Source organism: Sycon ciliatum, chromosome 12 (assembly GCF_964019385.1).
Source record: "Sycon ciliatum chromosome 12, ocSycCili1.1, whole genome shotgun sequence".
Classification (NCBI taxonomy): domain Eukaryota; kingdom Metazoa; phylum Porifera; class Calcarea; order Leucosolenida; family Sycettidae; genus Sycon; species Sycon ciliatum.
In genome coordinates this window covers 3,468,436-3,493,112 of record NC_088654.1, presented here as the reverse complement: position 1 = coordinate 3,493,112, position 24,677 = coordinate 3,468,436, and the positions used below count along the sequence as shown (strand labels likewise).

The following is a 24,677-nucleotide window of genomic DNA, read 5'->3' as shown; positions in this document are numbered from 1 at the left end:
GCAACAACAGGCCGTACGTAAAGAAAAGCTTCACGCGCACACACTTTAATTATCATGATTATTGTTATTACGGCAACAACGTGCTTACCTACACATGTACTCGCATTGAAAGAGTGCGTGATGCATACGTCACTGCACACATCCACAATGACCAGGCCTATCAGCCAACACGTATTACTGTTACACAATGCCAGAACTATAGCCAGTGATATCCTGCAGCGGAACACATACAAATCCTGGAGCGCATTTAGTGACCGTCTTCAACCTGCTCTTCCATCCGCTGTACTCCAACCAATAGGATGCTAAAAAAGTGATTATCTAAGTCACACACGGCACGGACGGTGACATGATTTTGCAGTTGAACTAGTACTGTACTATCTTGTATCCACACTGCTGTACGTGTGCCAGCTAAGCCACGCAGTACGTGTAGACACAGGTGCCATAAGTGTCTTTGAAGGTCTTCGACAACAGTTTTTTTCTCTTTACTCTGAACTGAAGACTCGTTAGCGCCTCAGGGAGACCTGTGCATAACAGGTCATTGCGCCTCGCAGCGCGGGACGAGTCTGCCAGTGAACACACTAGTTCTTGGAGGAGATCTTCCTTTCGTCTCGCGAGTTTTTAGTGCGCTGTCTCCAGTGTTGTTCGAGTCAAGACCCAAGGAGACAAAACTAACGGTCAGCCTAAGCCAAACACGTTTTCCAGGTGAGCGGCACGTCTAATGCATTGTAGTAGTACTCAGATGATTGTACAGATGTTGAGCCCCGAAAGAGAGCAATAGTGCCCTATCACTGACAATGATGGGAATAATGGAGGGGATTGAGAAGATTACTTGTATGACGTAAGGTGGAGGAAGAATAAGCTATAGTCATAAGAGTATTATGCCTCGGTGAATGATAAGAATACTGAAGAACTAAGATTGACGAAGAGAATGTCACTGAGACTCTGAGCGAGTATCAACCAGAATACCCACCGTAGGTTCCGTTCCATTAATACACATTATAATAATAATTATTATTTATACAAAATAGAAAGACCAAGGAACTACAAGTTACGCTATACTGTCCACTAACACCACCAGTTTCTTAACAATCAGCTCAAGCGATATCTTCTATTTTGTATAAATTAAACCTTAGCTCTCCATCTGAGTACATATAATAATAGGTCGAGCCAAAGTTACATTCCTACGTTTCAAACTTTCTTTGGCTTGAAATGAATCAAGATTTCTTGGGACTTCAAAATGACGAACATGAGAAATAGAACCTATTAGAAGAAAGACAGTAACGAGCAAAACTGGCCCAAATATCAACATAAACAAGCAAAGAAAATGGCGGAGCTTCAGGTGACTTCATCAACATTCTGAAGTAACTTTGTTCCCGACAGAGAGAAACTGGGATTCAAAACCCAAAGTTTCGCACTCTACCACAACGACGTCACACGTACATTGGTATTAGGGCGTAGTTCAAAGATATCTACATTTTACATGTACATGTATCTCCATAACGCTTTGCCGTTGTGTCTTCAGACCAAGACCTTTCAACTCAGTGCCCCAAAACTCTGCAGGAGGTGCATTTGAGGGAAAGTCTTAAACTGTCTAACACAAAAAAAACCGGAGCTCGTGAAAACAGAGCTGTAATCGAATTCACCGTGAACACAGTCTTGCAAAATTGTACCATTGTTTGAAATATTCAAACATACTTCAAGGCTAACACAATACATTGAGTACAGAATGATAATCATTTCTTTTAAACAAGCGTTACGGAGGCAACAACTAACGTGTTACTTCAATACATGTAAGAATGTTTGATTAGTTTTCAATCCATTGTTACGTATGTTCAATGAATATCGTAACGAGAAACCGGTTGACGAAGAGAATTGGCGAGCACACATGCTCTTTCCCTGGGCACTGCGAATTCACAACTCATTTCATTTCACAGAATCATTTTCAACGTTTCGGCAAATTGCCATCATCAGGATGCAATATGAAGTGGAAGTCCGCCAAGGAGCAGTTATAATACACTAATTTGGTGTTCTTACCGGTTCTGACCAGTTGTCCGTTCAAATGTTCATGATGTACTTGAAGTATGTACTTTCTATATGCATGTATATCTCTCACTCGTTACTGACATGACACCTTTATGTAGCTCCAACACATCTACGCAAGCCAACAACCTTCCAACTTGAAAGGCTCAGGTGCGGAAATGATCCAGTGAGGGGAAGGGATGCGCCACGAAGATGTGCACGAGCTACATATATGTCCCTTGGCAAACAAAGATTGTCAGTTTTGTGCCTTGTTGTTCGCTACTATTGCTGTTATCCAACGACAATAAAAGAAAGGGCAGGATCATTACTTAGTAATGAATATACTATGATAGTATTCACACATCCTTATGTCGAAACTAGGTCTCAGGACCTGGTGAGAAGCAAGAAACGCCCGTTCACTTGGTGAATTGAAATAATAAACAACAACAACAACAACAACAACAACAACAACAACATCGTTGATGACTTTTCAAAACCTTCTACAAGTACTTAGAACATATAATTGACTGTTGCCATTGAGACTTGCTTCTCATCACGTAATAACTATGTTACCACTGACGTTCCAAAGTAGAGAAATGTCCTTGTCACTTTCCTACCTCTGCAGAATCATGGTGTATGGATTGTTGGCCATGCTGCTGTTTGCGTCAACTGCTCTAAGTGGGTGCGGTGCTAGCTGTGTCCCCCGCGACTGTCGCCTTGGAACACACGAACTTGATTGCAGGCTGGCAAACTTAACCGAAATACCACAGCTACAAGTTGGTTGTCGATCACACAGATTAACTATTCTGTGAGTAATCCTTGCGACGTTTTATCATGTATGAAAATAATGATTGAACTCAATTTCCATCTTTACTACAAACACTACTTGAATAACTCGGTTACTGAGTCAGTAATTAATGTACAAAAAGAGAAGAAAACACATCATCTTGTTACAGTCGTGGATAGTTGCTGCATAACTCGTTCTCATGCTGCGAGTTGAATTGTTGCAGTGTTCATATTACTGGTCCTTGTTCCGAATTGTAATCCGAACATGGTGATCACCACTAAACCCTTTTCGGTATATCAATCAATCAGAATTGCTTTAACACATACTTGGAAGTTGAAGGTACAAAGAAGAGCACACTTTGTTTTAAGAATATGTCTGTGTCTCTGCAATGGATTTATGCCACAGGAATTTGTCTAATAATTCGATCACGCAAATATCAAGCAAAATCCTTGCAACATATCGAAACGTCAACTACTTGTAAGTAATGCAAACCCCATTCCTAGTCCATATGGCCGTGTTGGCATGACATCTCGTATGGCTATGTTCTGATAGTATCCCGCATTAACGTGTTTGCAAGGCGTGTATTTTATCTCGTTCCGTGATGGCTCATGTAGCTGTTACACAAGCAGTAATCAATATGAAAATTACTTCAGTAGTTGTCTCTTTTAGCCCTCTCGCTGAAATGTATTTTTCAAAAAGGTCACTCGAGCGGTCATCCACATTGATTTCAATCCCAAATCCAAATCGATGAAGATGTCCGTTGATGGGAAATTTCGACGTAAGTGGGTAGGCTTGCAATGAAAGACCAAGAGGAGAGAAGGAATTTAGGGAAACCTTGCTTTTTCATATCCCAATGGATAATATGTAGTAGGTGTCTACTGGAATAAGAGCAGCTAAGCCATAGCTCAGTGGAATTGTGTGTTGCTCCCTACGTGGAAGCTTGCGCTATTCCTGCCGACTTGAATTCTCACTTGACTGACTCACGACTGCCATCCATAGCACACGAGAAGTCCATCGAACCTTCCACCATAGCTCAGTGGTTATAGCATCGCTGGCTACAGTCAACTTCGCTAATAACGACTGCGGACATAACGACAATTAGCGAATAACGACAGAATTTCCATGCCCAGAGCAAAGTCCGATCCAACTGATCCAATGAGATTTCGGGTATAGCGACACTTCGCTAATAAGGACACTTTTCTGATGCCCCGCCGATTGTCGTTATACGCGAAGTTGACTGTATAAGCGAAGGTCCCTAGTTGGAGTCCTGGTGGTGACAGTCAATTGTTCCTTCAGATTTCTCCCGTTTGCATCTTTCACTCGAACCAATGGGTATTAGAGCATGATTATCGACATGTTTGCGGTGAATCGCTACACTGTACATTATGGTTGGGAATAAGTATATGCTTCATGGTAAAGACAATGGTGCTATGGAATTGGAAAATTGTGTCATGATAAAAAATACGTAAAAGCGCTGTTAATCAGTTGGATCGTGATGCTGCCTCTTGTACGATATCAGTTGTGCAAACAGAATAGAAATTTTGATTGGGACTGTCTCCGAGGATATATCTGGTAGGATGGGCCCACCACTCCTTCCGATTGTTTGCCATGCTCCTTAGCCTCTCCATGCCCCCGGAGTTCCTGAGTTCCTGAGAGCACCGTCTTATCGAATGGATATGTATCGGGCACCACTTTTGCTAGGAAATGAGTTGTCTTTGTACCTACTGAAGTACTTGTACTGGTGTAAAAATGATGATGCTATCTTAGGTACGGATATGTTTCCCAGATGCATCGCTAACACCAGTGTCTCTATTTATACAATGGACTTCTCATGCAGGCACTTGACGAACAATGCAATTTCAAGGATTACCAGCGATTCGTTGGGTTTCCTACCCAGACTGACACAGTTGTAAGTCACCCTCGTTTAGTATTATTATAGCCTTCCACCCGATGTTCGCTCCACTTCATCACTGTCCATATTCCGCAATGAAATTGATCTTAGATTGGTTAGGGTAGCCTGAGAAGGCAAATCGCCTCTGGGCTCGGCCCTAGTAAAACATGAAACATGTTCCGACATTTCTAAAATTTATTTACAGGGGCGCGCATCATTCTCAGGTATACTCCTCAAAATACGATATTCTGTGATCTTAATGGGTAGAATCGCCATTTTAAAAGTGTCATGAGAGTTTTTTGCTGAGTATAGGCCAATTTCACAATATAAGAGATTCCAAAATTATCGTTATCGGGTGCTATAATTTTGTTAGGAAATTGGCTACAGATTACTCAGTCTTTTGACCAGAGTCTTCTGGAAATTGCGTAAAAGCATTTAATCTCGGAGTAGTGAAATACATGACTAGTTTTTCTTACTGCGATACATTCTAACAATAATTGAGATGCCATTTGTTGGCTCTTCTGCCTGGATTTCATTGACAGATTCGTTAAGCCCATGGATCCTTCCATGAGTTACATGCGAACTATAACTATTATTATACTTCTTAGTGAAATAAATACTCGTCACCCATCCAACTTTGAGTGTGAGCGTCCAACAAAGCAAACAGTCCAAGTTAAAGAAGGGACATTGTTTTGCCCATTAGACCCGCAGTGCTCTACGAACATTACCTATATCTATTATACCGAAGGATGTACCCAGAGTGCTTGACAGTGCTCAACACCACAAAGGCAGAGCGTAATACACAACAGAACAACAAGGACAATCAAGGCTTGTTTGCTGCTACTTTAAGTTTCATGCTTACGCAATCATCAGGCATGATTGCGTAAGCATGAAACTTAAAGTAGCAGCAAACAAGCCTTGATTGTCCTTGTTGTTCTGTTGTGCCTATATCTATTATATGTACTCAAAGGCACACAATGAAAACCTTGGCGAATTCCGTTGTGACTCGGAGTTTCATGGCTAAACCAATCATCAGACAACGATGCTGTGTATCTATTGCTCAGTGATTCCTGAACCAATCATCAGACAACGATGCTGTGTATCTGTTACTGAATGATTCCTGAACCACTGTTTGTTTTCACTGCAGATATCTTGACCATAACAAAATTGTCTATGTGCACGAGGCGGCGTTTTCAAACCTCACCAACCTACGCGCACTGTAAGACTCGATGTATCACGAGGTGCACAACCTTACTAATACGTAATCGCTCATGTACAATGTGTGTGCGTGTGTGTGCGCGTGTGTGCGTGTGTGCGTTTGCGTGTGTTTTTTTACTACGTTCACATAATATACCCAACTCGTAAAATTAATAATATTAATGAAAGACAATGGTACTGAGACTAGGACAAACGTGACAAGTACTGAGTAGGGGCTGCACCGAGACGCAGCAGTGACGGTGGGGCATGTCATGTACGTCTCCAGCTATGCTACACAGTAGATGAGGGCACGCTGTATTTGCTACCCGGAGTTTATAATTATGATAGGATGTGTGGTGATCGTTCTATTATGAAGCCTACTTTTCAATCTAGACTAACGAGTACAGCTACCTGTTCTCTACGTACTCTGTGCATTAGCCCTGTGCAATGTTTTTTTAATTTTATTTTTTAATTAAGTTAATAGTGGCTGTAAAATACCGTCTAATGTCATAAAATGGCTGTAAATACCGTCTAATGTCATAAAATCGCCCTGTGCAATGTCACACATGGAGTACATGTATTGCCAGTATGCCGGACTGAGAACGTGTGTCGAGTCCGAAATTCGTGCTCACTGGAAATCACCCGAGAGCACACAGCGAAGCATTTCCTGTGCACTGCGAAGCAGTTCCTGCGCACAATTTGTTGTTGAAGCAGGCAAGATCGACATTTGGAACCTGCCATGTGTATACAGTAAAACCTGTGACTAACGACCACCCCTTGGGGCCAGAGAAGGCGGTCTTTAGTGGCAGGTGGTCCTTAGTTAGAGGTTTGTACCGCATAACCATTATGTTATGTGAATGTGAGACCGTCCGTGCCTGGCGCAGTGGTCTGTAGTACCAGGCTGGTCGCTAGTCACGGTGGTCTGTAGTACCAGGCTGGTCGCTAGTCACGGTGGTCGGTAGTACCAGGCTGGTCGCTAGTCACGGTGGTCGGTAGTACCAGGCTGGTCGCTAGTCACGGTGGTCGGTAGTACCAGGCTGGTCGCTAGTCACGGTGGTCTGTAGTACCAGGCTGGCCGCTAGTCACGGTGGTCGTTAGTTACAGGTTTTACTGTACATGTTATTCACATGTTCCTACAAGTAGAGTGCACATGCTGATTCTACTTTCTTAGAAATGCCTCCTCGAGAGGAAAAAACAGAAATCTGATCAAGTACAGTGAATTGAGCCAGCGTGATAATACAATGTAACACATCCCGGAGCGAGAATGAAAGGGGTGGAAATCAGTGACTGAAATGGCACATTTACTCAGAAGTTGAAAAAGAAAAAAGGTAGAATCACACGTCACGTGGTGCATGTATCACTCACATACGCACGAGCACTGGCGCAAACTAACTGCAAAGACCACACACATTCTCTTTTTGAACACATAGTTCAGGGGACATCTTACTAATGTACGATGCTTTCAAGACATGAAGAAGGAACTAAGATGTGCCACGATTCCTTTTTAAATTCCACATCCCATAGCTTGTAGTTGCCAATCAAAGGGGACGGGGTGAAGGCCAACCACAGCTTGGGAGTCGCGATAGGAAAAGCATGATCTGTATACAATTCACGACATCTCCCATTGTCTGACAAGTGACTCTTGACGGCAGACGCCTGACTCATTGAGTCCTTCCTTCCTTTCACACCTCAGTGACTCGTTCAACCTTTCCATCCTCTCTGGGTCTGGTGCCGTTGGTGGCTCCTGGTGTGAGATGATTATTTTGCCGATGATCTGACATTAGTCAATCATGAAACAATAGGAGGACAGAGAAAGTGTTTTTACTCCGAGTTTCACGCACTAAGCGATCATCAGTAAAGTTAACAGTAATGAGAAATCTGGATCAGTATTGGTTTAGTATTGGTTTATATGCTCACAAAGCAAAGTGTAAATAGCTGCAGCATGGCGCAAATCTAAAAGTTGTGAATGGCGGCAGTGCAAAGCGTGAATGACTGCATCATGAGGCAATCATCAATAGAAATTATCCAGGTTCACTGCTTTTATACTTGGAAGAACACGTCACTATTGATTCTACGCAGACTGCATCATTATTTCTCATTGTTCTTTTTCTTCAGAAATCTAAATGGCAACTTCATTTCCCATCTACCAGCCATGACATTCGCACTTGCACCTCGGCTCGTCAAAGTGTAAGATTTACTACTGGCGTTGGAAGGATGTGTTCGTATGAACTGGACTGGTGGTTCAAATAACCTAGCCACGTGTAGACAGATTATGTCTACTATTTTTTGTACTAGCTGACCTCTTCAATTTCCTTCTGGAACGTGCCTGTGGACCTCGCACCCTGTCATTTGTTACTTACACTTAAGGCGGCAGACTACCCAAAAATTCGCTGAAAAATCGAATTTGTAAATTCATATTGAGTGCTACGTCAGTTGAAAGAGCATGAATAGCTGCAAATTCTCTGAAAATTGTGTCCCTATCTGACCAGCCGTTCAAGAGTTATGGCCGAAAATGTGCCCTTGCAAGGAAAGATTTTTTTGTTGCATGCTGTCATTTGTTGGCAGCACTGTATTTGAATGTGAGCAGACCGTGCGCAACTTGTCGTATTATGGAAACACGCGAAAGTGTGCAGAATTTTCCCTTAAGTCCAAAAAAGTCCAAAAAATCACGTTAAAAAACCACGTATTGGGCTGCACGGCGGCGGGCGAAGCCCGCCGCCGTGCAGCAGGACTTTTGCCAGCACCCTCGTGACGTTGCAGATATGTGGCTTGATTATTGTAGTTGACGTTGATTTAGTGACTTTGGCAAGTTTGAGTCGTGTCAAGAAGTCAGGTAGGATTCAGTACTAGGCAGTAGTGAAACGTGAGTGGCAGTCTTTGCCGGTTTCTGAGGGCATCCTGGATTTGGTGTGCAGCGCTGTGGAAATGGCTTGCTGTGGAGGTCCCAGCACTGGATGTTGTATCAAAGGTACGACCTCGTAGCACACCCTAAACCTAAAAAATTCAAAAATTGACTTGGGTCTGTGGGAGTCCGCGAGAGAACGCCCACTCGTTCCGTTGTGACAGATTCCAGGGCCACGTTGAGGGGCCCTACCCCACCACCCATGGCTGCTTCTGGACTTGTTTTAGGTTTGGGTCCCGCGCACGGACAGAATGGGCACGAAAATGTGAAAAAATGTAAATGCACTTGTTTGACTCCTGGGTGGCTCGCACACCGTGGCACTATGCCGGAAATTTGAGTTTTTCCGGCCTGGAAAGCCTGTCAGTGAGGCGCAAGAACTTGTAAATCATGTCCTGAGGGCCAGCATAGTGGCAGGAGTGTGTGGTCAAAATTTCACTCAAATCCACTGAGAAACACCAAAGTTACGGTCAATTGAATGCCATATGAAATTTATGGGTAGGCTGCCCCCTTAACATTAGACTTGTCAGTTTGAGCACTCTGCATGGCAAGGTACGTTCGGGCCTGCTGCTAATCTGGCTTTGGTAATTTTATTTCCATTGCTATCAGGTTCGGCCTCATTTTCTCTGTGCTGCGCTGAGGAGTTGACAAAGAACTAAACAGCATGCTGTATGCTGTCCGCAGATTGTGTATACTTCACAGTAGTTCATATCCTTGCATACTTCATCACCCTTGCTGGTCACTATTGGTGCTCCAGAAAGAATATCGAGAATAAGAAATATCTGTCTCCCTCTGACTTCTCTGCCTCCCTCCCCGTTCGTCTGTCTGTCTGTCTGTCTGCCTATCGGTCTGTCTGTCTGTGTGTCTGTCTGTGTGTCTGCCTGTGTGTCTGTGTGTCTGTGTGTTTGTCTGTCGGTCTGTCGGTCTGTCTGTCTGTCTGTCTGTCCATCTATCTGTCTGTCTGTCTGTCTGTCTGTCTGTCTGTCTGTCTGTCTGTCTGTCTGTCTCTTTCTTTCTTTCTTTCTTTCTCTCTCTGTCTCTGTCTCTCTCCCTCTTTGGCTCTATTCATTTTCCTGGCTTTGTTTTTCGTCCATCAAGGAGAGCGCAAAATGTATTGTATGCTGAACGAAGGGTATTATCCGTTATTACTGTGGATCTGTGGCCGAGTAAATAAAATGGATTGCCTTCTTCACCCTATCAGGTTCATCGAAGAAAATCCCCTTGAACTTGGACAAGGTCTGTGCTGGATCCTACCGCCTTCATCTGCCTTTCCTTCGTTTGACAAACGGGTGGTCCACTACCTTGAAAACAGTAGGTGCAGTCTGTGTTAATTGTGGATACAGCTTCTTTTACGTGCCATACTGATGTATAATAATTATTATTGTATTTGCAAAAGTGTCCTTCCAACAGCTTTGAAATGTCTACCAAACGAAACTAAGGAGCTACACTATTATCACAAACTATAAAATTTTACGGGCCTCGGTTATGAGTGGAGCTCCGTCTTGTTTCAAACCTCAGTAGCGTGAATGCGTCTCTGCCACAATACGTGATTGGTTTACGTCTTCGGGCCAACTCTAGTTCACCCCCCCCCCCCCCCCCGCTCACTGCGGGCGTCGTGCTTTCTAGTGGAGGCACCCTCATTCATTCCAATGTCATGCTCGCCTTTGATGGCTGTATGACATACAGTAAAACCTGTGAATAACGACCCCTCCCCTTGGGGCCAGAGAAAGCGGTCTTTGTTGGCAGGTGATCCTTAGTTAGAGGTTTGCACCGCACAACATTATTATAATTTTATAAAATGTGAGACGGTCAGTGCCTGGCGAAGTTGTCTGTAGTACCAGGCTGGTCGCTTGTCATGGTGGTCTTTAGATACAGGTTTTACTGTAGTACCAGGCTGGTCGCTAGTCACGGTGGTCTTTAGTTACAGGTTCTACTGTAGTACCAGGCTGGTCGCTAGTCACGGTGGTCTTTAGTTACAGGTTCTACTGTAGTACCAGGCTGGTCGCTAGTCACGGTGGTCTTAGTTACAGGTTTTACTGTAGTACCAGGCTGGTCGCTTGTCACGGTGGTCTTTAGTTACAGGTTTTACTATAGTACCAGGCTGGTCGCTAGTCACGGTGTTCTTTAGTTACAGGTTTTACTGTAGTACCAGGCTGGTCGCTAGTCACGGTGGTCTTTAGTTACAGGTTTTACTGTAGTACCAGGCTGGTCGCTAGTCACGGTGGTCTTTAGTTACAGGTTCTACTGTAGTACCAGGCTGGTCGCTAGTCACGGTGGTCTTTAGTTACAGGTTCTACTGTAGTACCAGGCTGGTCGCTAGTCACGGTGGTCTTTAGTTACAGGTTTTACTGTAGTACCAGGCTGGTCGCTTGTCACGGTGGTCTTTAGTTACAGGTTTTACTATAGTACCAGGCTGGTCGCTAGTCACGGTGTTCTTTAGTTACAGGTTTTACTGTAGTACCAGGCTGGTCGCTAGTCACGGTGGTCTTTAGTTACAGGTTTTACTGTAGTACCAGGCTGGTCGCTAGTCACGGTGGTCTTTAGTTACAGGTTTTACTGTAGTAGCAGGCTAGTCGCTAGTCACGGTGCCTGGTCTTTAGTTACAGGTTTTACTGTAGTACCAGGCTGGTCGCTAGTCACGGTGGTCTTTAGTTACAGGTTTTACTGTAGTACCAGGCTGGTCGCTAGTCACGGTGGTCTTTAGTTACAGGTTTTACTGTAGTACCAGGCTGGTCGCTAGTCACGGTGGTCTTTAGTTACAGGTTTTACTGTAGTACCAGGCTAGTCGCTTGTCACGGTGGTCTTTAGTTACAGGTTTTACTGTAGTACCAGGCTGGTCGCTAGACACGGTGGTCTTTAGTTACAGGTTTTACTGTAGTACCAGGCTGGTCGCTAGTCACGGTGGTCTTTAGTTACAGGTTTTACTGTAGTAGCAGGCTAGTCGCTAGTCACGGTGGTCTTTAGTTACAGGTTTTACTGTAGTACCAGGCTGGTCGCTAGTCACGGTGGTCTTTAGTTACAGGTTTACTGTAGTACCAGGCTGGTCGCTAGTCACGGTGGTCTTTAGTTACAGGTTTTACTGTAGTACCAGGCTGGTCGCTAGTCACGGTGGTCTTTAGTTACAGGTTTTACTGTAGTACCAGGCTGGTCGCTTGTCACGGTGGTCTTTAGTTACAGGTTTTACTGTAGTACCAGGATGGTCGCTAGTCACGGTGGTCTTTAGTTACAGGTTTTACTGTACATGTATTTGCACCACTGGCATTGTAGACAAAGGTTATCGGTGTCTTTTGTGACTATTCTATACAATGTGCAGGCACCTGTCACGTGGGAAAGAGGGATTGTTACAGTGTCGGTGGACACGGCTACGCTTGCATGGATTACTCGCCTGCAATCTACACCAACATTGTCGTACTCTGCGAGAGGTGGTCATGCCGACGCAATCTCAAGTCCCTCTGCGGACAGTACCGTCTGAAAAAGTGCCAATGCCAGGGTCAAGCTGAACAGCCCTACATTGGAATATCACCCTGCTCGCGCAATGCTAGCACTTTGAGTAGTACAATCTCCGCAGCTGCCGCCAATCGACTTAGTAGCACATTTGCAGCCTCCGGAACTTGCTATGAACCCACACTCATTACTGTTAACTCGTCAGGAGCGTTTTGCCCCGTGATAATACCACGTAAGGAGATATAAGTGTACAATTATGGAATCATCTATGACAGAAACTAACATTTCACCTACAGTGCTGGCAACTGAAATCCGACCCCTGAGCGGTGCGCTCACATCGTAACACTACGAAATGGAGGCCGCTAGAAAGTGAAGGCACCGCCCATGGGGTCGGATTTCAGTTGCCGGCACTGTACTTTGAAGTACATATGGATGCGGAAAACTCGGTTTCCAGCCGAGTCTCACGCGAACTGTGAAATACTTAATAAAAAAAGTACAATTACGTGTTTTCGTCTGAGTAAAATTTACAATAGTACGAAGGCAGGTTGCTAATTATTCTCTCTCAACGTTGTACATGTAGCTGTTAAAAACAATCGCTTACACAGAGTGCGTTAACTAAGGGGTCGTCCATAATTTTCACGAAACGAAATAATTTTGTTATGGGGTGGGAGGGGGTTGACCAATTTCGTTTCAGAAAACTTCGATACATGTACATGGCCACAGGAGCAGTGGCACACTTGCGACTTTTGTTGTATATGCATGCATACATCAACACTTTTTTACGTTCTGAGGGGGAGGGAGGGAGGGGTTGGGTCTAAACTAAAACAATTCGTTTGGTGAACAAAGTTCGATATTTACGGACGGCCCATAATTCTGAGTCCCGCACAATCTGGGTTTCGTAAAGGCGACTCCACCTCTCTTCAACTGACCCGCATCGTGCAGCAGGTGTGCCAGCATAGGGATAACAGAGCGCTTGCTGGCATTTGCTTCTTTGACTTGGCCAAGGCTTTTGATACCGTCTGGCATCGAGGACTTTTGGCAAAGCTCGAGCATGCATTCAGGGTACGCAAACAGCCACTCTCCTGGCTGAAATCTTATCTCTCTGGGCGTTATCAGTACGTAACTGTGCTTGGCACATCCTCGGCTGCAGAGCCAGTATTGTCGGGCGTTCCTCAAGGATCAATTCTTGGTCCCCTACTATTTATAATTTACGTAAACGACTTACCTGCAGTCTTCCCTGGAACGTCTCTGTTTGCTGACGACACGACCCTTCTCACCTCATCAGCTTCCCTCACTGGCCTGAAAAACACCTTGCGTGCTGGCATTCAGGAAGTTCTTTCCTGGATGTCGTCCTGGAGGTTGTCCCCAAATCTATCAAAAACAAAGATCATGCTCTTCCCGCCCCAGCCGGAGTTCACAACCCTCATCCATGCCAACTTTCCAAATCCAATTGACATAGTGTCTTCTCACAAACACCTTGGCATTGTGATTGACTCTACACTCTCTAGGCACAAGGGGTACATGGATGCAGCTAATGGGGTCGTTTTCGGCACTTGTGCCAGTGGTTGTGAGGCTTACCCACTCACCCCCACCGTTAGGCGCTGCATCTGCCGCTAGGGTTTATCGGGTGTTAGCGGCCGTCGTGAGTTCCCTTCGGGAACGGATACGATAATTTACTTTTTTTTTTTTTACTACACTCTCTTGGGTACCTCACATCGAATATATCTGTAAAAAATCAAGTAAATCCTTAGGAATTCTCTCCCCCCACTGCTCCTACCTCCCACTTTCTTGCAAGCTTCTTTTTTATTTCGCCTACCTTCGCCCAATATTTCATTATGCAGATACGTCTTGGGTTGGGTTATCCTCTTCCGCTGCTGCAAAGCTTGAAATACATCACAAGAAAATCCTTAAAATTCTCCTCCGTCAACCCCGCATGCTCTCATCATCCGCCCTTTATAAAATCGCTCACACAACCCCGTTATCACATGGACGCAGTGCACACCTGGCTTCTCTTGTCCATTCTATTAAGCTTGAGTTGTGCCCACCTCATCTCATGTGTTTTAATTGGTTCTCTTCTCTAAGAACTAGAAACTCACTCTTACTCCCTAAGTGTAACTCATCCACTCTTTTGCGCTCCCCTCTCTTTATTGCTTATTCTGTTTGGCTCACTCTACCCAGAGAAGTTAAGGACCTGACCTCACTCCGCCTGTTTAAGATCCGTGCCGCCCCTTATTTACTACGACATGCATAGCTCATTATCCACATGTCCTTTGCGTCTCTGTGTTTTTCACTGTTTTTATTTGACATTATCTTTCTCTTTCTTTACGGAGTTGTTGCTGTTCATTTTGCTACTCTTTCTTTTTCCCTCCCCTTACTTTTATTTATCGCCGTGGTTGGCAATCACCCACTCTCTTTAACATTGGCCGGTGTTTCCACCGAGTCTTGAGATGTTGTAATAAATATATAATTACGATAACCTATTGTTTGCTGTTACCTCTGCAGCTGTGTTCGTCCCTAGTTGCCTTGACGACATGACGTCACACTTGTTCGGTGATCTTATGTGGAATACCACTAGCGGTAATGAGACGGTAACTCAGCCTTGTCCGCTCTCCGTCCTGGCTCTTTCCAGTGGTACTGTCACGGCCGACTCGATAGAGAACTATTCGGCAGAGCCGCTAGGGATCTCTCGCCACTGTACTCGATTGGATGATACGACCAGTGAATGGGCCCCGGCTGACGCACAGCAGGTTGCAGAGTGTATCGCATTGCTAGAAATAAGCGTGGAGCTTCTCTTGCAGGTGCGTCGATTATTGTTACACAGACGATAGGCTGATAATGTGTGTGCACTGGCGTGATATCATGATGCATGCGCTACCCTGCGTATGTGGATGAGCTATAGAGGAGACATGAAGAGAAGAGAAGAGAAGAGAAGAGAAGAGACAGACCATCATAGAGGACAATTCATTCGATTGGGCTGCAGATAGCCACTGCTGTGACTGGTAGATTCATGCAAGGCTTCTTCAGATTACGTTTTTGCCCATGAAATAAAAGAGTTTTGAATTGAATGTATTTTGAAAAGATATCCGGGTGTCGCATTTTTTTATCCAGATTGATCTGATGCAATTGAGCGAAGGCGAGTTGATGCTCGCCACGTCGGCACTGCAAGGCTTGACTGGAGAAGCCGACAAGCTGACACCAAACCTCTTGACAGATGTATCCACAGTAGTAAAGGGTGTTGTGAACGTTGCCAGTCCCACAGAAGCGGCTGTAGCAGATACGTCAAACACGACCAACGCAACTAAACCAAGTGATACGACTGGTGTGGCGTTCACCACGCTTTTGAAGGTGAGGGCTGTAAAACACAAAACACAGACAGTTCACGCATCTCACTTGTGTTTCGGCGTGCAGCTAATACTGTATATATTTGCGTGCGTCGCTTGATATAGGCATTATTCTCACCGGTGTGTTACTCGTTTGTATAATTATTCAGAACGAACGTTGGAAAAATTAATTTAGTTTTTAGTTTCTGTACATGTAGGTACGTATGATATAATCGAAAACTGGTAAACCAGTATTAGATAAACCTTGTTGTAGTTCACGCAATTGTTGGATTGACAGCATGAAACAAGGAGGAGGACACTGTGTTCGAAACACAGTGACCTTACTACAACCTTCCGCGGTTGGCAGAGCCCCGGTCCCTGCGGACCATTCGACCCATAATGGGTATCGCACTCGGTTCTGACCCTCGTTATGCTAGGGGGTTAGGAAACTACTCTTGATGGGCAGAAGTTGGAAAGAAAAAGAAAAAGAAGTTTTTATACAAGTTGAAAAAGAGCGAAGACAACAAGACGACATCAGGAGTAGTCTCCTAACCCCCTAGCATAACGAGGGTCAGAACCGGGTGCGATACCCATATGGTTCAAATGGTCCGCAGGGACCGGGGCTCTGCCAACCGCGGAAGGCTGTAGTAAGGTCACTGTGTTTCGAACACAGTGTCCTCCTCCTTGTTTCATGCTGTCAATCTAACAATTATGTAGGTACATGTACATGTATGTGCGTTTGTTTGTTTGTTTGCTTGTGTATGGGCTTGCGCTTGCGTGGTGACCAGTACAGGGCAGGCAACTGAAATCCGACCCCTGAGCAGTGCGCTCAGATCGCAAAGACCCAAAACAGGATTGCACCACTGCGAAATAGAGACCGCTAGAATGTGAACGCACCGCTCGGGGGTCGGATTTCAGTTGCTAGCACTGTATGTTTTGTTTGTATGCGTGTTTGTGTGTGCGTGTGTATGTTCGTGTGTACGCGCACGTGTGTGTATCCATGCTCAGTTGTCCACTGACTTGGTATCGACAGTTGGCAATATTCTCAGTGTTCCACCAGAAAACGTCAAGGCACAAACTGGACAAGAGTATGTTAACACCAATCTCAAAGAGAAATGGTCCTAATTCGAGGGAATGTCTCGGTAGTTTAAACCATTGTATTGGCTTACAGTCCACACTTTGGGCTCATTCGTTCAGCTTCATGCAAACCCTCTATAACTATGGCCTTGGGATATCGAATGATCAAACACAAAAATTAATGTCATATACGTCTTCATTGGATGTAGAACACTAGAAATTGGCGACATATGTCTTTCGAGGTGTAATAGTGAATTGAAACACACATCGTACTATGGAATGAGAAAATGTATTAACCAGTCACTTCGCAACAATCATAAAGTCGTGTGCCAGAGCTAAGTCGTGTTTGCCAGACACCGTAATGATCGATACTTTTAACAACTCAATGTATTGTCTCTTGTTGTCCCAGGTTTGTTCACTCATTAGAACGTCTCGGTTCTACATTGGCAAGGTCCAGCAACTTCAGCACACATATGGACAGTATTACGTTGCATGGAGACAACATTGATCTTGTGGCGACGTCAGCACCAGTGGATACATTGTCTGGCGTGCATTTCTCTGCCGGGAATCCAAGTGTTGAATGTGAGAACGCGTCAGGGGTGCTTGTGACGATTACAACTTTGTTTGCGGGGTAACGGCCTCTTTTACGGGCAAGATAAAGTCATGAAGACGTGAAAAATAGAGATATCATGAAAGGTAAAATACAATTTTATTCAAGTACAATACAAATTACAAATATTACAAATCGGTTCATTTGATACTGGACAATGTTTTAAGTTTGGTGCCATCACTTGAGTCTGCTACCCACAGTCAACTGGGAACTTGTTGCCAGGCACAAAGGGTACATGGATACGGCCTGCAGACAGGGATATAGCATGTCATCCAGACATCTACCCGAAGTGCAGGGAATTTTCCTCGGATATCGGATCTAACATATGAATATGTCCACTCCAGGGCCGTTTTCCTCTGACTCAAGACAATGTTGTTTTCTAACATAATCTTCCCCTGCAGCCTCAGACCATGAATCAGGCATTGCAATTGACTTACCGCGTGAAGCTTTCCAACAAGGAAATGCCACAGACAATGATATCGGGAACACCAGTGCCACCCCAACAATATATTTTATCGTGTATCGAGTCAGTACGCTATTCAAAGATGCCAGTATCCATCCTGACATCAACCTCAGCTGGGTGATTGCCTCTGAAGTTGTGGGTGCTGATGAGCCTGTCGAGAATCTGTCAGCGCCTGTCAATGTGTCCTTTCGCATTCCGTCGGATATGTGGCATGCAGACCTGGAAACGCTGAACGCCTCCTGCGTGTACTGGGACTTTGATAAACGTAAGAAAGTGCGAGAATCATTCACTTGCGTGTGTATGGTTCACAAGGTCACGGGCTCAATAATAACAAACTATTATTTTAATTTTTGCATTCTTCCTTTATGTCCATGCATGTGTGAGAGTAAATACACGGCGACTGTGTGCACAAACAAAATGTTGTATGTGAATCTAATCGATTGGGGAAGTGAATGCCATCTGGTTATCCATGACCAGCATGTGAACGTATTCTGACGTCGTTGAACTCGAGCGAATCCCAAAAGGGGGTGGACCATATACTGTATTCATATTACCTAGTAGCATTGTAGCGTTGATTGTGTATCCGTTCCACTACTGTGTGTATGATGCATGTACCATGGCTTAGCGCCGTCTGGAGGTTGGAGCGAAGATGGATGTATTCTCTCAGGCATTGACAACAGTACGTCTACTGTTCTCTGTCACTGCTATCACCTGACCAGCTTTGCAGTTCTCCTGGTGAGTGCCATATACAATGTACATGTACATGTAGGTAGTGAAGTCAAGAATTGGTTGTGTGCCGTCGTTCATATTACATTGTATGATACTATTAGAAGAGTGGGCTTGGAGAAGCAATTTTTTCAGTCCAATAAAGAAAATAAGAGATGCAGACATGGCCAAACAACAACGAACGCGAAAATCGATTTTGAATAGTAAAATTCTTAAAATTCTTAAAACCTCGTTGTTGCCTGGCCATGGGTGCATCTCTTATTTTCTTTATTGCACTTGTATGATAATGATTGACATATCCCCGACGAGCCGCTTATTTACATGTACAACAGCGAGGGAGAGGGTAATAACAACATTGTTTGTGAAAGCCACGCTAGTATTGAAAGTGCAGTCCGAGTGATGGATTCTAACGCGGACGGAGATGTTCAACTAATTACTTTGCTTCCATGTAATGTGATGTGTTTTAAACCTGCTTCACGTGACGTCACCGCGCCGTGCATTTCGCTCAGTCCACTAGAGTTGTGATAGACCAGTCGTCTCCAGCCCCGCTCGCACAGAGAGTGCTCAGCATCGTCTCCTACACCGGCTGCACACTGTCTGCACTCTGTCTGCTAGTTACCATGGTGACCATAGTGGCTGTTAGGTACGTGTTAGCTATCATTGTTGCGTGTTTGAGGAAATCAGTTTCAAGCTCTTTTTCGGAAGTACGAAAGTGATCATGAATCAGAATGCATTGGCTATTTCGGTGTGGCCTGCTCTAACAATTCCAACTCACACTCCATAAGTTATTAGCTCTCTCTCTCAAAATCTCTCTCCCCTTCTCTCTCTCTCTCTCTGTCTCTGTCTTCGACTGTCTGTCTGTCTGTCTGTCTGTCTGTCTGTCTGTCTGTCTGTCTGTCTGTCTGTCGGTCTGTCTCTCTCTCTCTCTCTCTCCACGTGTAACTCACTGATCCTGCCATCCTTTCTCAGCACTCCTCGTCCTCTTCTCTCTTTTCCCTCTCATTTTAAAATGTACAGTGTGGTTCTAGTAAGCCCTGGTTGGTTGGTTGGTTGGTTTACTTGGTTGCCACCCTTCACCTTTTTCTCAATATTGGCAGCCTCTCGGCCAGTCAGGAGATGTTGCATAAATACATACATGTAAATGTCCTGACCCTGGACGGATGGGCTAGGTGGACTGGCCTAAAGACCCAATAACGTGTGTGAATATTGAGCGGGCAAGGATGCATAACCTTTCCCGCTTTGTTTTTCAAATGTTTCTGGGAGCTGCAGAACTCGTGATTGGTCTCGACTCTCCAAGCAATGATTCTATTTATTCCCACGTATTTGCTATTGCTCCTTGCTTAGATCAATGCGTCGCAACAGTCACTTTCAGCTGGTCTTCACCATGGCAGTTATGCTGTTCTTGGCGTTAGTCGTGTTTGTCACGGCCATCAGACGAACATCCGACAAGATACTTTGCCAAACAATAGCGGTGGCCATACACTTCTTTCTGCTGTCCACACTGTCGTGGTCATCGGCTGACGCCACACTCCTCTATTATCAGCTGGTGAAGGTGGTCGGTGCTGATAAGGTCAAGCTGATGAAGAAACTGAGAATCGCTGCAGCAGGTGGGCTAGTCTTTGTATTGGTACTGTTCGTTTTCTCAATAAAATTAATGTCACAGAAAAGGTAAAACCAGAACCTGTTTTTTGGCATTCTCCGCGAGTGGGATGCCAGCAACTAGACCCAATGAAACGTAGGGATAACAAAGCTGTCAATCATTACAACTGCCTGACAGAAAACTGGTTCTGCACCCTCATTAATTGATTATGGTGAAACAGAAAGTGTTACGGCTTACAAGCGAACGCATAGTATCCGAAAGGCGCCCCTAGATGGCTACTTCCCCTTGTCTAACCCCAAGACTGAAATTAATGATAGTAGCCAACTGGCCGAAGTATTTAAAAAAAGTTCATTGGTTTTCAAGTTTTACTGAACGTAGAGTGAGTGAGTATCGGCCATTTCATGATTGTTGTTTGTTCTGTTGTTCTGCGTACAGCTGTTCCTCTGACCATAGTGGCGTTAACATGCGGCATAACACAGATGCAGGCCTATGGCAATGATCACTTGTAAGCATAGCGCCACCTCACTTCACAACTAGAATTGAACTGGATGCATTCTATATTGATCTTTGAAGTGAATACTGTAGCGGTCATACTGGACGAAGTAAACTTAAAAATAGAAAAGTTAATATTGATCTTTGTTGGACACTTATAGTTATACCCAACATTTGTCCTATCTGGACGCACCACTGCCGTAGAGAGAGATGACGTCAAACATGGCAGGAATAACAAAAATCATTTCTGAAAGCCAGAGTCAGGCACCTAACTGCAAACGTATCAATAGCAACACATATCCATGGCGATATGGAGGTATAGAGGGCAGCCCACATGTGTGTTTCTCCACCATTTTTCTTCCATGATATAATATAATATAATTATGATGCTGCATTTGAGTCTTCCCAATTAATCTACAAGTCAGAAATGATCGAGCCAATCCTACCCAAGCCTGATTATATCCATTCAATCCGACTTTCTCTTTGCTTCTCCTTTTCAGCTGCTGGATAAATAACTTACCTGTGTTGGACGCATCGTTTGTTGCACCCACCGGCTTGTCACTCATCTACAACTCAGTCGTGCTCGTGGCTGTCGTGCGCTCTATCCGGAACAGCGCTAAACAAAAGAGCGTGAACTCACAAGGTCCGCGTTCGCGAGCTCTGCGAATGCTGCGCTCGGTCGTGGCAATGTCAGTCCTCTTCGGAATGACATGGGGGCTTGGTATATTTGTGACCTTCTACGACACACTGGTGTTGCAGTATTTGTTCGCCATTTTCAATACACTCCAGGGAGTCTTCATCTTTCTGCATATCTTCCGCGATGTCAAGGTACGCAAGGCGTGGATGACCGTTGGAACTAACATAAGCTCGCGCATCTCTTCCGGTGTGACCCAGCTACGTCGAAGCAGCACCGACCCTACGTCGTCGATGGTTTTCACCAGCAGCAGTACACACTACAGACAACCCACCGGCAACATGGCAGTTTCCAGCCAGTCACGTGGGCCACCACCACGCAATACTGCCAATACTGGCAATAGCACTGAAAAGCGGGGCAGCCAGGCTTCCACTCCGTCCAGTGCTGATGCCAAGCGACGCAGTTACGCACGTCAGCACATCCAATCTACAAACTCCAATGCAAGCGAGAGCAGCGTATTCCCAACAGGTTATAGCGAGGACCAAAGGCGTAGTTTAGGCTGTTCGCAATCCCACTGCAACTGGGATAACATGCCAGAGTCGTGTTTCAGTTCCAGCACGTTTCTACCGGGACATGTGGAGAGACGAAGCTCCTGCGAACCGCAGTATCAGACATCAGTGGACGAGTAGCAGCATCAACATCACTAGTTCAACTGGGTCAGGCATGATATTGCATGGCAACAACATAGGCATCGCCAGTGACACAAGAAACAATATTCTATTAATAATATCCTTTGAGCTATCCTTTGACTTTGTACAATTATTACTAAACCGGGAGCATTCCAGCATTTTCTGTTCCAGCACATGATGTGCAATCTTGTGCTGATGTCCACTAATGGTGTGATAGTACATGTGTAGCTGTAAGATGCAATATAATTTTTTAACCAACGAACATCATCACCAGCGTACAGAACGACCAGCTATGGCAAGTGCCAGCAAGGTACACCATGTCGTGCAATAGTTGATTTGAAGTGATCTCCCTTCTCTTTGGTACCTGTTTGCGTAAAGTTAATGTAGGCGTTGAAGTAATACCATGGAAATGAGTGCATATCGTCAATAATGTTGTTATCCTATAAGTGCCAAAGTGCCGGTTATCAGGACTTGTTGTTGTTGTTGTTTATTTTACTTCGCAGATTCTAACGTGCAAGTTTCCCAATATCAAGAAAGCGAAGACTTGCTTGCTACTTTGTTAATCACCACTGTTACCGACTTGAAAAGTAAAATAGTAATGGTACGAAAGGCCTAGTCGAAACTATAATGGTTTCTGTGCGTCGTGTGCTGATTTGCTTTCCTCTAACCAAGAGTCTATCCTATAGGAACATCCCTGTGATAAAGAAACCAGGGATCACCTTGAACTGTGTGAGTTGAGAGTGAAGGCTGCACTTCACATCTATCACATAGCCATGTAAGGGAAAGGAGAGTTTGGTTCCAACGCCAGACAATGCTTGCATGCATCTATGGGTCACATGATGTCGGCCATGTTTGTTCCACTGTCAAAATGCCAGCAGACTGTCATGATCACTTTCTACACAAAAACATAGCGAAGACACGTACGCGTGTAACCACTGTGATTCCACTTTGAAGATGGGTCCTTTTATTCTTGTTTTCTTTTGCACTTTTACCATGGCTGGGTATCGCCCTCGTCTCTGGGGGTGATCCCCACATTAGCAATGCGTGCACATGCTACGAGATTGAGATTTCTAATAATGATGTTCAATGGATGAGAAAAAAACATACTAGTAACCATGACTGCAGAGGTCTTTTGATCAGTGTACTGGTGGTATGAACCACATTTCATAGCTAAGCAGGTAACCATGGTAACTGCCCCTACGAAGTGTGAGCACGTGCGAGAACAAACCACGAGATAACAACATCTCCTGTGTGATGTACATGTATGATTGATTGCAGTGGCCGGTCAGAGAAGAAAAGGTGATAATTCTGCGTACAAAATGTTGTGATTCCGATTATGTTGGCGTCAAAGGTGGTACTGCAAAGCTGGGCTAACGTATACAAGCATAAAAATTATTATATCCGAGGGTTATGCAGAAATACATGGCCGCTATGGCCGTACACGACAGAACAGTGAAAAGCTAATACGTAACATCATCATGGCGAGCGTCAAGTGCTCGATCATCAGGCTGCTGAAGTGTACCGTGATCACTGATAGAATAAAACATGATCTAGACAGGCAATGGCTGATACTCATGGAAATAGTGCTGCTGCTGTGGGATGCAGAAATGAATTTGGTGAGAAAATCTATCCTTGAAACTAGAAAATATCTCTGACATCAAATAGATACCTGGCTTGCAGTAAACATACCTCAAGCGGAGAATTCCTTTATCATGTTGCTTCTCCGGGTTGCAGATTCGGACTGTGAGCTATGGGCTGCTATTATAGAAACACTCGTATAGAATTGTACAATATTTTAGCTGTCGGTGGATTTGGACTGAATTGAAGGTTACTACGAATGTGTGTGTGTGTGTGTGTGTGTGTGTGAGTGTGCATAGAAAAGTGATACGTCACGCAGAGAACCTTGCACACTTCACTTGTGCGAGCCTCCTGTATGCTTGGTCCCCCATGCGGGATAATACAAGTCAGGTAGCAGAGTGTGCACAGAGGTGTTCAGCCACGTACAAGTGCTGGTCAGAGAAATCCAACCTCATGAACAAAGTAACCCAGCGTTCGAGTGCACAGGCCAGTGTGTGTGGTGATAGGGCTGCGTAGCGCCCGGCAACGCCTATTTTATTCATGAGGTTGGATTTCGTTGGCCAGCACGGTAGAATCTCTTCAAATAGGCCTCAGGGCGGGTAGCCAGGTGCGCCAGATGTTGGCGCCTTCCTGCGACAGACGAGCCCTCTTCTCCAGCTCGGTGACAAACTCGTAGGCGCTAGCTTGGCGCGTGACTCGCAGCACGGGCAGCGCCAGTTTGCACGAGTAGTTGCTGCTGGCGGCACCCACGCCTTCGTGGGCCACAGTGGAGATCTTGAACACGGCCACGCCAGCGTTGTGATAGAACTCCTCGGAGCCGGACATTGTCGTCACACCGCTGTACACCTTGACGCAGATCACCAGCACCGACTCCTGGAGTAGCCGCTGCTTCATCAGCATGCCTTTGCGAAACGGTCTAGAACAGACAGCGGAAATACCCAGCCACAAGGGATGATTACATTTCGTGCATAATGGAGAGAGATGCAAGCTAGATTAATGCTGGAAATTTAGCCCGGGTCCGTGCCAGCAACATATTGCTGATTCACTTCGTAAAAAGGCTGAACAACGAAAGCACGTTACTACACAAGCTTCACCCTGCTTCACACAGCCCTCTTTCGCAATATTTTCCTGAGCATGCGGCGCCAACCCTGATATGCTCGAGTTTTTGTAACATTTACCCGGACGGTGCATCATATCAACAGTCTTGATGGAAGAACCTAGGCCATGTCTAATCTCCCTACGGTTAGCTGA

General features: G+C 44.9%; 2 protein-coding genes across 3 annotated transcripts in view; one reads left to right on the top strand and one right to left on the bottom strand.

Moving 5' to 3' along the window:
* Window positions 1-364: 364 nt before the first annotated feature.
* Window positions 365-22,476, top strand: LOC135828424 (adhesion G protein-coupled receptor L3-like). 2 transcript variants are annotated; one of them, XM_065340876.1, is made up of 18 exons: window positions 365-702; window positions 2,645-2,827; window positions 3,212-3,283; window positions 4,644-4,715; window positions 5,845-5,916; window positions 8,010-8,081; window positions 9,995-10,104; window positions 12,107-12,469; window positions 14,740-15,035; window positions 15,346-15,582; window positions 16,566-16,645; window positions 17,044-17,216; window positions 17,646-17,972; window positions 18,333-18,442; window positions 18,943-19,076; window positions 19,778-20,040; window positions 20,469-20,538; window positions 21,026-22,476. In XM_065340876.1, the coding sequence occupies exons 2-18, from the start codon at window positions 2,649-2,651 to the stop codon at window positions 21,846-21,848; spliced, it is 3,453 nt and encodes a 1,150-aa protein (XP_065196948.1). In that variant the 5' UTR covers window positions 365-702; window positions 2,645-2,648; the 3' UTR covers window positions 21,849-22,476. The 2 variants fall into 2 exon arrangements, with proteins under 2 accessions (XP_065196948.1, XP_065196947.1); XM_065340875.1 differs by lacking the exons at window positions 365-702; window positions 2,645-2,827; window positions 3,212-3,283; ... (1 more) ...; window positions 5,845-5,916; window positions 8,010-8,081 and having other exon boundaries at window positions 9,362-10,104.
* A 543-nt stretch (window positions 22,477-23,019) lies between these two features.
* LOC135828737 (uncharacterized) overlaps window positions 23,020-24,677 on the bottom strand; it is a gene marked incomplete at its 5' end in the record, with an annotated part of 43,281 nt that continues 41,623 nt past the window's right edge. Inside the window, 1 exon segment of the mRNA XM_065341159.1 lies at window positions 23,020-24,342. Coding sequence (XP_065197231.1) covers window positions 24,006-24,342 — 337 coding nt within the window. The 3' untranslated portion in view covers window positions 23,020-24,005.

Excerpts from the sequence above, each read along its gene's own strand:
- LOC135828424 (XM_065340875.1), top strand. The coding sequence starts at position 9,465 with ATGCTGTCCGCAGATTGTGTATACTTCACAGTAGTTCATATCCTTGCA. Across the intron at positions 15,036-15,345 it reads GCGTGGAGCTTCTCTTGCAG|ATTGATCTGATGCAATTGAG; the intron begins GTGCGTCGATTA and ends TTTTTTATCCAG. Across the intron at positions 16,646-17,043 it reads AAGGCACAAACTGGACAAGA|GTTTGTTCACTCATTAGAAC; the intron begins GTATGTTAACAC and ends TTGTTGTCCCAG.